This window comes from Artemia sp. Qi Xiang Cuo, chromosome 7 (assembly GCF_049724085.1).
Source record: "Artemia sp. Qi Xiang Cuo chromosome 7, ASM4972408v1, whole genome shotgun sequence".
Taxonomy (NCBI): Eukaryota; Metazoa; Arthropoda; class Branchiopoda; order Anostraca; family Artemiidae; genus Artemia; species Artemia sp. Qi Xiang Cuo.
Genome location: NC_142800.1, coordinates 67233165 through 67245283, shown reverse-complemented (window position 1 = coordinate 67245283; position 12119 = coordinate 67233165). Strand labels below are relative to the sequence as shown.

The following is a 12119-nucleotide window of genomic DNA, read 5'->3' as shown; positions in this document are numbered from 1 at the left end:
GGTTTTTGTTGGGGAGGAGATCCCAAACCCTTAAAACGTGCTTTTTAGGGCAAAATTTAACAACCTTTCATGAGGAGCTCTTCCAATCACTGCAGAGATTTAACCTCTAGTGTCCCCTCATTTTAACAACATGCTTGAACAAAAAATATAATTTGGAAACTAAGGGGAGAATAGCTCCAAACTATTACGGAGATATTTTCTGTGGAAAATAAAAGATCATATTTGCTTGACACTATTAGGCCGCTGAAGACTCCTTAGAATAAGCAGGGACCACGTTGAAAATAGTCTATGTATTGTAGGCTAGTTTTATGTATATCTTTTTACGCTGATAATATAATATATTGTATTATATATTTATTATAGTATAATATATTATAATATGGATGCTAAGGGAAGAATAGCTCCCCAACTATTGCAGATATATTTCTTGCGTGAAGTGAAAGATCAGACTTACTTGACACCATTGGGCCGCTGTAGACTCCCTTAGGATAAGCGGGGACCACGTTGAAAATTGTTCATGTATTGTAGGCTAGTTTTATGTACTATTGAATGCTAAGTTTTATGCTAGTTTTATGTTGTCATTGTTGAATAAGTTCTAAGTAATATTTTACCACAGGATGTCGGGTAGACGGAGAAGAGTATCATTGTTCATATGGATGGAAATTCTGCGTTACTTTCGATTTTCTACGTGGTTGAAGCCATCGCGTCCTCTACGATAGGGTTCTCTGATATTTAAATACATTGTATATATGTTACCGTGAATTTCATATATCTGGTTAATGTCGACATTAACCGGTGAATATCCGAAATTCCCTTTTCTCTGCTTGGACTCAATTAGCTTTGCGAGTCAGCTTTTTCAGTCTTACGGAAGCTATGATGGTAAAAATTAAAGTTAGGTTAGATTATGTTAATTTAGGTTAAACTTGGTTATAGATATCAGAAATTAGTTAAAGACCCAATCTAACCTTACAAAATCTAATCTACCTGTCATAATTTAACCTTGCATTAAACTGAAAAAGTTGACTGGCAACGCTGACTAAATACAAGGAGAAAAAAAGGTATTTCGCACATTCACCAGTGAATATCAACATTCACCAATTTTGGACATTCACGGTAACATATATATGTTTAAAGACATTGGTACATTCTATATAAATAGGACTAGAGAGACATTACCATTTAAAATTGCATAAAACAAAGCTCCTGGTAGTACTTGCCACGCCACAAGAAATTTTCTGGTTAGGCTCATTCCCTGGCCTGGTGAGCCCCCCCCCCCCTCTCACCTTTTCGACGTTTGTACTGGTAGGCATATGAGTTTAATATTATAAGCTTCATTGAGAAACATTGCCGCCATAGAAGGGACGCTATGCCTCCCCCCCCCCCTCTAGCCCCAATAATAAAGGTGTAGACCAAAAATATCTCCGGAAGTCAGTAGAAATTAGATATCTGTTTCAAAAGCCCCCCGTCCCCTTACCTTCCCAAAAATTCATTCTATAGCTATCTAAAGGCTCAGTGATAGATATGATTTCTGGGAATTAAAATACGCCCTTTTAGACATCTGCCATGTCTCCCCACGCTTGCATAATGACTCACCGTTCTCCCTTTATAATAGTTGATCCTCACTTACACATCCCTGCAAATAATTATATAAAATATGAAGCAAATCAGTACATTTAAATAAAGCTTTAAATAAATATCAGAAACATTTTCTTCAATAAGAAAAAACGTATCACCCTGCAACACCCGTATTCAGTCTTAGTCTAAATGAAGCGACATGATTGATTAATTCCCCCACTCCAGACGGCTATCTACATTTATTTAAAGACTCATTGAAAATTAGGCAATTTGGGCATTGATATGCACTCTTTCTAACTGAGATCAAGCGATAGTAACTTGGTGCTCCATGGAGCAAAATCGTAGTTTGTTGCCACCAAATGGCAGACAACAACACTTTCCCGTGGTGCAATCTTTTGATCAGCAAAAAAGGACACTAGCACTTTCCGTTTCCCTTCACATTAGCTGTCTCGATCTTCTAAGACCAGCGGTTCACTACTATCAACCCTGAAAAAAACGTGAGATTAAATGTAAAATTTCCCAGTTTTGCAGATAGGAGCTTGAAACCTCCACAAGAGGGTTATTTGACATGCTGAGTCTAGGGCGTGATTTTCATTTCCTGTTTAAAATATCCTGTTTAAAATATCAAATTAAAAATAGCAAGTTTTCTTATGCTCATATCTTTTACTGGATGACATTAAACTTAATGAGTTTTGTGTATTTGGAATCAGCATAAATATTCAATTCTATTGATGTATAAATTGTTTTCTAAATTCTGTTTTTTAGAGTTTTGGTCACTAATGGCCTGAATCGCTCCTTACTTACAGTTGGTTAACTCGAACTGTTTGAAAGTCTAACTAGTGGTTTAAGGAAAGCATTTTGAGTGCAACAAATTCAGTAAGTGAGGAATTGTAAGCATTTTATATATCGATTGACTTTCAAAACATTCTAGCATAAAATTTGATGGTCTTTACCTTCTTGAGGCATGGTGAAAAAATACTTTATACACGCATCATACTTTTCATGTCTTTGAGCATTCGTTCTTGGGGCGTTGAAGTCAATCAACTACTCCTCCTTCAACCTCCGGTTCCTAATATTCAAGTTTAGTACTCATATAAAAATGCTCTGAGGATTATTATCATCCCTGAAAAAGTTAACTCCTTTAACTTTTTCTAAGGAGGGCTCTGAAATATCAAAATTGAATTTTAGATACATCTTTTTCACGGTGTTCAAGACGAGATCTTCATCTCGTCTTGAACACCGTGAAAAAGGTGTATAAGTCTCCCAGCCCACTGAATGCTAACAAAAAGTTCAAAATTTTGCCAAATAAATATAGAAATGTGTTTTTTAAAGCTTCACGCACCTCCTTTCAATCAATAAAAATTTTCTAGCTCCCCTCCACAATAGACAATAAGTAGTATTCTGAACGGCTGGACATTATTTTACGAAGACTCTAAGGAATCAAATCAGTTAAGTGAAATTTAACAGTAATGGCCTATGCAAACTAAATATTTTACATGGACTGCGTACATCTTAAGGAACAAATGTAACACTGTATCGAGCAAGCATTAAGCATTTATGAGTGCAGCAAATGTAGTTAAGGGATAATTCCAAATGTTTTATTAACCTATTGTCTTTCAAAAAATCTGAAATGTTTTATAAATGTTATAGGCTTCAAATTTATTTGCCGCAAACTATACAAGAAATCCGTGTGTCCTATAATTTTATTTTTATATTATTTGCTCATTAAACACTCGTTTTTATTTACTTATGTGCACACAAATCCAAAAATTTGAAATTAAAAAAAATGAAATGTTATAGGCTACAATTGTATTAGGCTGGATGAAAATGCCACAGTAAAGAATTTCATTTGAGCTGTTTGTAATATAGCTCAAATGGGAGCAAACTTGCGTAGCTAATCCGGCTCTAGCTTACAACTATTTTACTGTATGCCCAGATACGAGGTTCTGCCGTATATTACTGAAATGTGTCAGTGCAAGCTATTCAGTTGGATTTGAATTTTCACTGTCGAAGGATTAAAGTCAAAATGTCGCTAGGAATAATCATTGTCAAATAATTTTGTTGTCGGTAAAACCAAATCAGATAACTTAAAAAACTATTGACAAAGGATTTTTTTTGAATTTGTCATTAAGAATAAAACAAGAAGACATTTGAAGATTTACTGTAGAAGTGGCCTACCTGACTTAAGCAGAAGCCGACTTTGCTCTAAACTATAAATTGTAGAATAAAGAGACGGCAAATTTACCTGATTAGCGATGGACCATATTTTTTATTACTAAGTACTTGGACTATAATCATGCTTTGGCAACAAACATACTTTAAAAACTTGGATCCCTATAGGACAGTCATAAATCACAACACACCAAGTATAAATTTCAAAAATGGCACTTGCTTTCAACAAAAAGTTATTTTCAACGATTTCCGAGCCTCCTGACTACGTATTTGAGGCTAATGTTAAAATACATACATCACAAACAGAAACACCTCAAGTATATGTGGTTGCCATACCTGGACGAAATATTACGAATATTTTCAATCTGTGTGATTAGAGGGTTAAAAATGGGGCCCCTAAGTTCACTCCCTCTAAAAACACCCCCCTTCTCCACTGAACTTCACAAAGATAAATGGTGTACTACTTTTAAATCATGATAGTGATTTTCCACTGCAAATTACATTCACAATTTTATATTATTGATAAGGTTATATTTATTCTGAAAGCTCAATGGAAGTTAGTGTACAATTTCAAACTTAGAGCACAATAATATTAAATAATATATTGCGAAATACTTTAATTTTATTTCTGTTTCATTAAATGTATTCAATCTCTATCAAAGTCTGCAAATACAAACATAAGGTTAATATTGGAAATGACTGCCGTTGAGCAAAACATATTGTGCAGCTATCTTTTCACTCAAGACAGTGACTAAATCGATGGCTGATTTAGTCACTGCCTAAACCAGCAATCGATCAAATACAACTTCAAAATTTCTTACTGTTCCAAATTTTTCAATTTTGGAGCAGCCTTTGGTGAAATGGCAAAATGGCGAAATGGAATCGTGCCAAATTTTCTAAGAATTCTCCAAGTTAACTTTCTTTACTGAGCAGCGAAGATGTGTAGGGAGCTAAAACTATCTCTCCAAGTGGCTGAGTGATATGTGGGCAATACCGAACTAAGAGTAAAAATTATTCAGTCCAAGATTATTTGTCCTAGAAAAATAGTATTACTAAAAATAATATATTACTAATACTACTACTACTAACAACTGACCACCGCGCCAAGCCGCCTGAGACCACCACAGCTACGCACGCTCCATCTCCATCCCAATCTACTCAAAACCTCCCTCTTTACACTCTCCCAGGAAGTTCCCATTTCCCTTAAATCTTTCTTTATGACATCATCCCAACCCAGCCACAGACTACGTGTTTTCCGTTTAGCCCTAGACAATTGGTTTGCAGACTTATCTTCTTGTTCTTCCAAACTTTTTTTTTACTGTCAAAAAACCCCCTGAGCCTTGGGTATTCTACTTTTAAACATCTTCACTGCTCCCACCGTCTTTATTAATAGTACTACCGAGGTAAGTGAAGCTGTCCGCCTGATCAATCTTATTGTTATTCACCGTCACCTTTTCATCTTAACTAATTCCTAGCCTTAGCGACTTAGTCTTCTTAACATTACTTTTCAAACCTATTCTAGCCCCGCAAACTCGCAAAACGTTTATAAGTCAATTCGATTTGCTCATACTTTCATTCAGGATACTTGAATCATCAGCATAATCTAAGTTCAGGAACGTTTTTTCTCCAACATCTGATTCCGTGTTCTCCAATTGCCTTTCCTGTGCTCCTTAAGACAAAGTTCATCACAAGGATCCATATAAAGGGAGACAGAACACAACCCTGCTTAACTCTTAACTCTGATTAAGTGATTTAATACGATACCAGCTCCTAACCTCATTTCCTACCTTAACCGCAGCAGTTTTATTCTCGTACATAGCACTAACACTTTAATGTATTAGTCTGGTATACCTTACAAGGACAAGCCCTTCGATAAAACTCTTCTATCAAGAGAATCGAACGCTTGCTCATAATCTACAAAAATGAGGACCAAATGTGTTTGATGACTCAGGCCCTTCTGAATCGTTTAACTAAGAGTGAAAATTTAGTCGACACAGTGCGGTTTTAAAAAGGATAGACTTTTCTAAAACCGCACTGTTCTTCTCATATAATTTTGTCTACAGCATCTTTCAGTCTAAAAAGTATCATATTACTAGGTAATTTGCTGCCTACAGAGACCAGGCTAATGCCTCGATAAATACCACACTCACTCTTATCACCTTTTAACACAGTGGTTTAATTAGGGTTTTCCTAAAATCGCTAGGTACTTCCCCTTTTTAAAAAATCATATTCATAATCTTCAGTAACTTATTTTTAACCTCAGAGCCACCGTATTTAAGAAGCTCAATTACCACATTATCAACATCTGGGGCCCTATTATTTTTTAATCCTTTTAGTACTGTCCCTAATTCTTCCTCACAAAACAAATCTTCCTTCACATTCAAGGTATCACAAACTTTTTTATTTTCCTGTATATCTTTCCCTGCAGCTCTATCCCGGTTTAGCACATTCTCAAAATGTTCTGACCATCTCTCTTAAACTCTTTCATTATCAATAATTGTGGTCCCGCACCTATCTTTAACTGGGCCAAGTCCGGATTGACTACTCCCTCTCATGTTATTAACATACCAGTAAAATATTTTACTATTATGCCGTCTATCTTCCAGATCCTCGGCAATTTTATCCATGGCCTCCACTTTACACCTCCTTTAGTCATTTTTTAATGCTTTCTCCACTTTCTTCACATTTCTCTTGTTTTCATATGATCTATCACCCAGATAAATCTTGTACAAGCCTCTTCTCCTTTCTATTAAACATACAAAATTAATCTGAGTAGGGTTCTAAACCCAATGCTTTCTAAAAGCTAAAACATAATTTGTACTTTACTTAAAAAAAATCAAATGAATTTACTGAAAAAATGTGCATTGTCAATTTAATATACATATGCTGATATTTATTCCTTAAAATCTTAATTAATTCTTTATTTCTTTAAGAGTGAAAACATTTAAAAGCATTTTTTCATTAAATTACAAATTATATTTTAGCTTTTAGAAAGCATATGGTTTAGAACCCTACTCAGATGAATTTTTGCTTGTTTTGAGTTTGACTTATTTTAATTTCTGTTTGTCTTGGGTTTCATTTATTTATTGATACTGATTTATGGTAGTTGTATGCTTAGTAGATTTTTGATTCTATTTTTTTTTTCATTTTCGGTTTAATGGAGTTCTTTACTTTTTTTTTGAAAAAATTATTTTGTGGAAAAAATTTTTTTGATCAATTTTTGTTCGTTTTATATTGACACAGTCTTTTTCAGGGAGAAAGACTGAGCTTCTTCTGAAGTTAAACAACCATCCCTTCCATAAGAATTCTAAAGTTACACAAACATTCCTTCCATTAAAACCTTAAATACCAGCGGGGTATTACTGACAATCCCTCCTCCTAATCAATGGGGTTTGTTTCAACCCCAATAGCCTTATTATATAATATTTAGACTATTTTTAATAGAATGGTATTGGGGGAGGGTGAAGATGACTGGTCTTTACCACTGAAATTGGGGGGAAAACCTCTAATGCCACCAGATGAATTTGGCAGTACCCCAGAAGCCACTGTAGCTCCTACGTACCATAGATTTCGCCTTTTCCTGTCTCTGGCGGTTTAAACAACCGTCAGGGTTCTCTGGCAAGTATACTTTCCCAGTGGTTTCCGTGTGCCCACACTATTTGGCCTCAGGTACCATAAAGATCAAACTCCACAATTCGCCCTCAAGACAAGATTTCTGACTTAGTATTCGATTCTTTTTATATACCATGCTAATCTAATCTCAGTCTCGCCGTAGGTTGCCTACCCTACATAGGCCAAGTAAAATAGTTTAGAGATATGAAGAAAGAATTCTAATCTGTATTCACAACCACATATATCAGACTCAGAAACCGAACTAAGACCATAAACTCTTACGATAAATAAAACACTTTGAGACGCGCCCTTGCGCGCGCAACCCTGACCAAAGGCGAGGAATGGCCAAATCAAATTAATTTCCCAGCATCCTTTGAAGCTTTTCAAGCTGTAAATTTAAGCTGTATGAGTCATCGCTCACCTGGCTTTTTCAGACACTAGCTAATTAATGGATTCTTAAATGAAGTTAAATTTATAAAAAGAATATTTTTCTGAAACAAAAGGGGCCAAAGGTCCCAACAAATGGCTATTTCAAAATTTCTATTAGACGCATTTCAGGACAATACGGCGTGTGTTTAGGGTGGAGGGGGTAGCAGCCCTCTAATCATTTTGACTCTTAAAAAGAGCACTAGAGCGTCTCATCACGAATCCAATGAACCCTCTACGAGGTTTATATGACCACACTTTCTATAAAAAACCCTATATGTCCCCAGGGCACAACTTACGACCCTTGCCCTTAGGGATGGGGAGATTTGTTATTCTGACATAATTTCCAGACCTTTATGATGGGCTGAAAAAAAGGACTATATCAAAATTAGCCCTCCGATCACGTTCGACTAATAAAAAAGGCACTACTGTCTCAATTTCCGATCGAATGAACCTTTTTTGAAGCAGCTACGACAAAACTTTCTATAAAAACCTTATATGCCCCAAGGGCATAACTTACGACCCTTGTTTTGAGAGCTATGGGGGGGGGGTTGTCATCCTCAAAGACATAATTTCCAGACCTTTGAACAACGTTGAACAAAATGGCAATATCAAAATGTTGATCGGATATGTTTGGGGAAATGATGGGCGTGAGGGGAGGGGGATTCTCATTCCAATTACTTTCGACTATTAAAAAGGGCAATAGCCCTCTCAATTTCCAATCAAAAGAGCCCTTTTTGAAGTTTTTACGACAACACTTTCTATAAAAACATTATATGCCCCCAGGGCATAACTTACAACCTTAGCCCTGAGGGCTGTGAGGGGTTGTCATACTCAACAACGTAATTTCCGGACCCTTCAACTATGTTCAACAAAATAGCTATATCAAAATGTTGATCAGAAGTGCTTGGGGAAATGATAGGCACGGGGGCATTCGCCCTCCGATCACTTTTGCCTATTAATAAGGGTACTAGCCATTCACAATTGAATGAGTCCTTTTTGAAGTTTTTAAGACAGCGCTGGCAAAGACCTAATTTCCAGAACTTTCAACTACGTTGAACAAAATGTCTGTCTTAAAATTTTCATTGAATGTGTTTGGGGAAATGGTGGGCTTGAGAGGGGCGTTAGTTGCCTTCCAATTACTTTCGACTATTAAAAAGGTTCGAACCTTGAAATGTTTTATTTTAGTTATGCTGACTGTAACGTGTTTTATTTAAATTATATTAAAAAATAAACATGCCCAAAATAACCGGTAGAGGGGGTTAGTTGCCCTCCAATCACTTTCGACTATTAAAAAGGGCACTAGCACTTTGAATTTCCAATCGAAAGAGCCCATTTTCAAGTTTCTACGACAAAGATTTCAATAAAAGCCTTATATGCCCCCAGGGCATAATCTACAACCTTAGCTCTGAGGGGTCTGGGGGGACTGTCATCCTCAAAGACCTAATTTCCAGAACTTTCAACTACGTTGAACAAAATGGCTAATATGAAAAAACATGAAACGTAGCGTTTTAGTCCAAAATAGTTCAACATTGTTTTCTAGTTTCTTATATCAAATTTATACACCAGATAGTTCGTTCAAATGTCTGATTCTGCAAAAATTCGAGTTAGTGTTTACATAATTAGCCAGTTTTTTTAAGCTTTTCAAAAGTTGTCCCACAAAAAATTCCTCGACTACGAGCCCAATCCCACATTTTATACAACTTATAGTCAGGGGCGTCTCGCGGGGGGGGGGCTGCCCTCCAAAATTTTTTGACATTCGATAAAATTTTCGCCGAAGGCAAAAATTTCGGCAGAAATTTGGCAAAATCGGCCGAAATTTAGCAAAATTCTTGATTTCAGCAGAAAATTAACCATAAATCAGGTAGCGATTCGGTAAAATTTACGAAGATCGCCCCCCGAATAAAATGAGCCTCGGGACACCCCTGCCTATAGTTCTTAAAGTTTTAAGGTCAAATTCAATTAAAAAAAAGTTTTAACAGGGGTACAAATATTTGCTAGACCAAATCTCATCAGAATCAACCGATTCAACTTCTGAAATTAACATACAAAACATTCTTCTAGAAATATCCATCAGAACTATAAAACATTAAAGTAAAAAGATAATTGAGATTCAATAAATAATAGACCATAGTCCACTAAAAGAGAAAACACAGAACTGCCGGATCACAGACATAAATTTTGGATAAAAATATAAAAAAAAAAAAAAAAATCAAGAAAACATTAACACTTATTCAAGACACTTCAAGCAGCATGAGATCGTTGAACGACTCGTTTTTGAAAATCTTCACTTCTCAACTGCTCAACAGTAAGTAAGGACACGCCAAGCTGATCTTCACGGGTGAAAGGCTGTGCCATCTGTCTGAGCCAACGGCGAGCAATCTAAAAAGACCAGACAGGTCACAAAAAGAATTCAGCATATCTTAATTCTCTTGTTTCACTAGACCATATGCCTTATTTAATTGCTGCAGCTTCACATCTCTGGCTCTTTTTCCCTACTGCAATCCATTTTGTCTGCATTTTTGTCTTCTTCTTTTTTTTTGATTGGACCGTATGCCTTAATTTTATGTGTAAATTAATTTTTGTCATTTGCTTCTGGATCTTTGTACGATCCTTGACATATATTCTGTTAGTTCTTAAATTTATTGCTTTCAATTAACAAGATGCAGAATTAAAAGAAACAAGAAAATAAATGAGGCCACGTGGGAAACAGAGAACCCAGGAAAATAACAACGATGCAATAAAAACTGTCCTGAAAACCAGTAACTGGCGTATTCCCCCCCCCCACCGTGGAAAATTCTCCCCAAATGTAAAATTCAGCACCCAAAGGGAAACTTAGACAAATAAAAAGAATGAAGAAAAGCGTATAACTGTAAATAAGCTATTATGAAGGAGGGACACAAGCTATTAGGCGGGGGGGGGGGTGGCAGGGGGAGGGGATGCCAGATACCTAGAAGAGCGCATTTCAATGCCCAAATTGTCTAAGTCTTCATGAACCTTCAGATAAATATAGAAAGATGTATGGGAGTGGGATAAAAATTAATCTGTCACCTCCCTTTATTTAGACTAAGCCTGAATAAGGGCCCTGCAGGATGATACCTCCAATCTTATTACAGAAAAATGTTTAAGGTATTTATTTTGAATTTACAATTAATTAAACTAGCTTACTTAATACTCCATCAAATTATATGGAATGATGTGTAAGCGTGCATCAGCTATTATGAAGGAGAGGTAGTGGATCATTTTGTTTGGGGGGGGGGAGGGGGTCCAGATGCCTCAAAGAGTGAAATTTATTGCTAAAACATCCTAACTCTTGCTGAGCCTACAGATAGAATGAGCTCTAGGGAAGGGGAGGGGGTGGATGTAGAAATTGATACCTAACCCTGTTGATTCCTGGGAATGTTTCTGGTGTACGCCTTTTTAATTGGTGATAGGGAGGGGTGGGGGGGGGGGGTAAAAAACAGTGCCAAAAAACTTTTTCCCATTTACTTCAAATGAAAGGGGCTATTTAAGAAACTTGGGAGGTGACTCATTAAATTAGAAATTGACAGTTCTTGTTTTCTTTTAAAGACCAAAAGCTATTGTAGGGCAATCGGCCCCCCTCCCGGTTCCTTTTCTGCTAGCCCACCCTCCTCCAGCCGCTATGATGTTCATTTAAAGTTTTGAGTCACAAACTTCGAAATGTCAAATAAGCTTGCCTTTGGGTTGGTATCGTAAATACTAAATTATATCCAACACCCCATATTCTACTTTTATTTTGGAATATTGTTAGAATATTCAAAAATGGCTTCTTTTCTTCATTATTTTAATTGCCATGCTACCTCTGTGTAATTTCCCGAGGAGGGGGGGGGGTCTGGGGTTAATTTTCCTGTTGGGGAATTTTACGGGGGGGGGGGCGAATTCACATACCACCAACTCATATCATTCAGAGTTTCGAGATTAGTGAACATCTAGCAAGGAAAAGTAAGTTTAAAAGTTTAGTTTTTATTATTAAGTTTAGTAAGTAAATGGTAAGTAACTTAGTAAAATAAATTGGTGAATTGGTAAACTAAACTAAATGATTAAATAATTAATAAATAAAGTAATAATAAAGTAAAGTAGTAGTAAATTAGTTAGTAAATTAAAAAGTAAATTAGTACCATTAGTAAGTAAATGGTAAGTAACTTAGTAAAATAAATTGGTGAATTGGTAAACTAAAGTAAATGATTAAATAATTAATAAATAAAGTAATAATAAAGTAAAGTAGTAGTAAATTAGTTAGTAAATTAAAAAGTAAATTAGTACCATTAGTAAGTAAATGGTAAGTAACTTAGTAAAATAAATTGGTGAATTGG

At 35.9% G+C, this 12119-nt stretch overlaps 1 protein-coding gene across 1 annotated transcript in view; it reads right to left on the bottom strand.

Annotated features, from left to right (window-relative positions):
• Window positions 1-7719: 7719 nt before the first annotated feature.
• The window catches only part of Xpd (general transcription and DNA repair factor IIH helicase subunit Xpd), an 89008-nt gene continuing 84608 nt past the window's right edge, over window positions 7720-12119 (bottom strand). Inside the window, exon 15 of the mRNA XM_089092518.1 lies at window positions 7720-10167. Coding sequence (XP_088948644.1) covers window positions 10030-10167 — 138 coding nt within the window. The 3' untranslated portion in view covers window positions 7720-10029. The remainder of the gene's footprint in view (window positions 10168-12119) is intronic.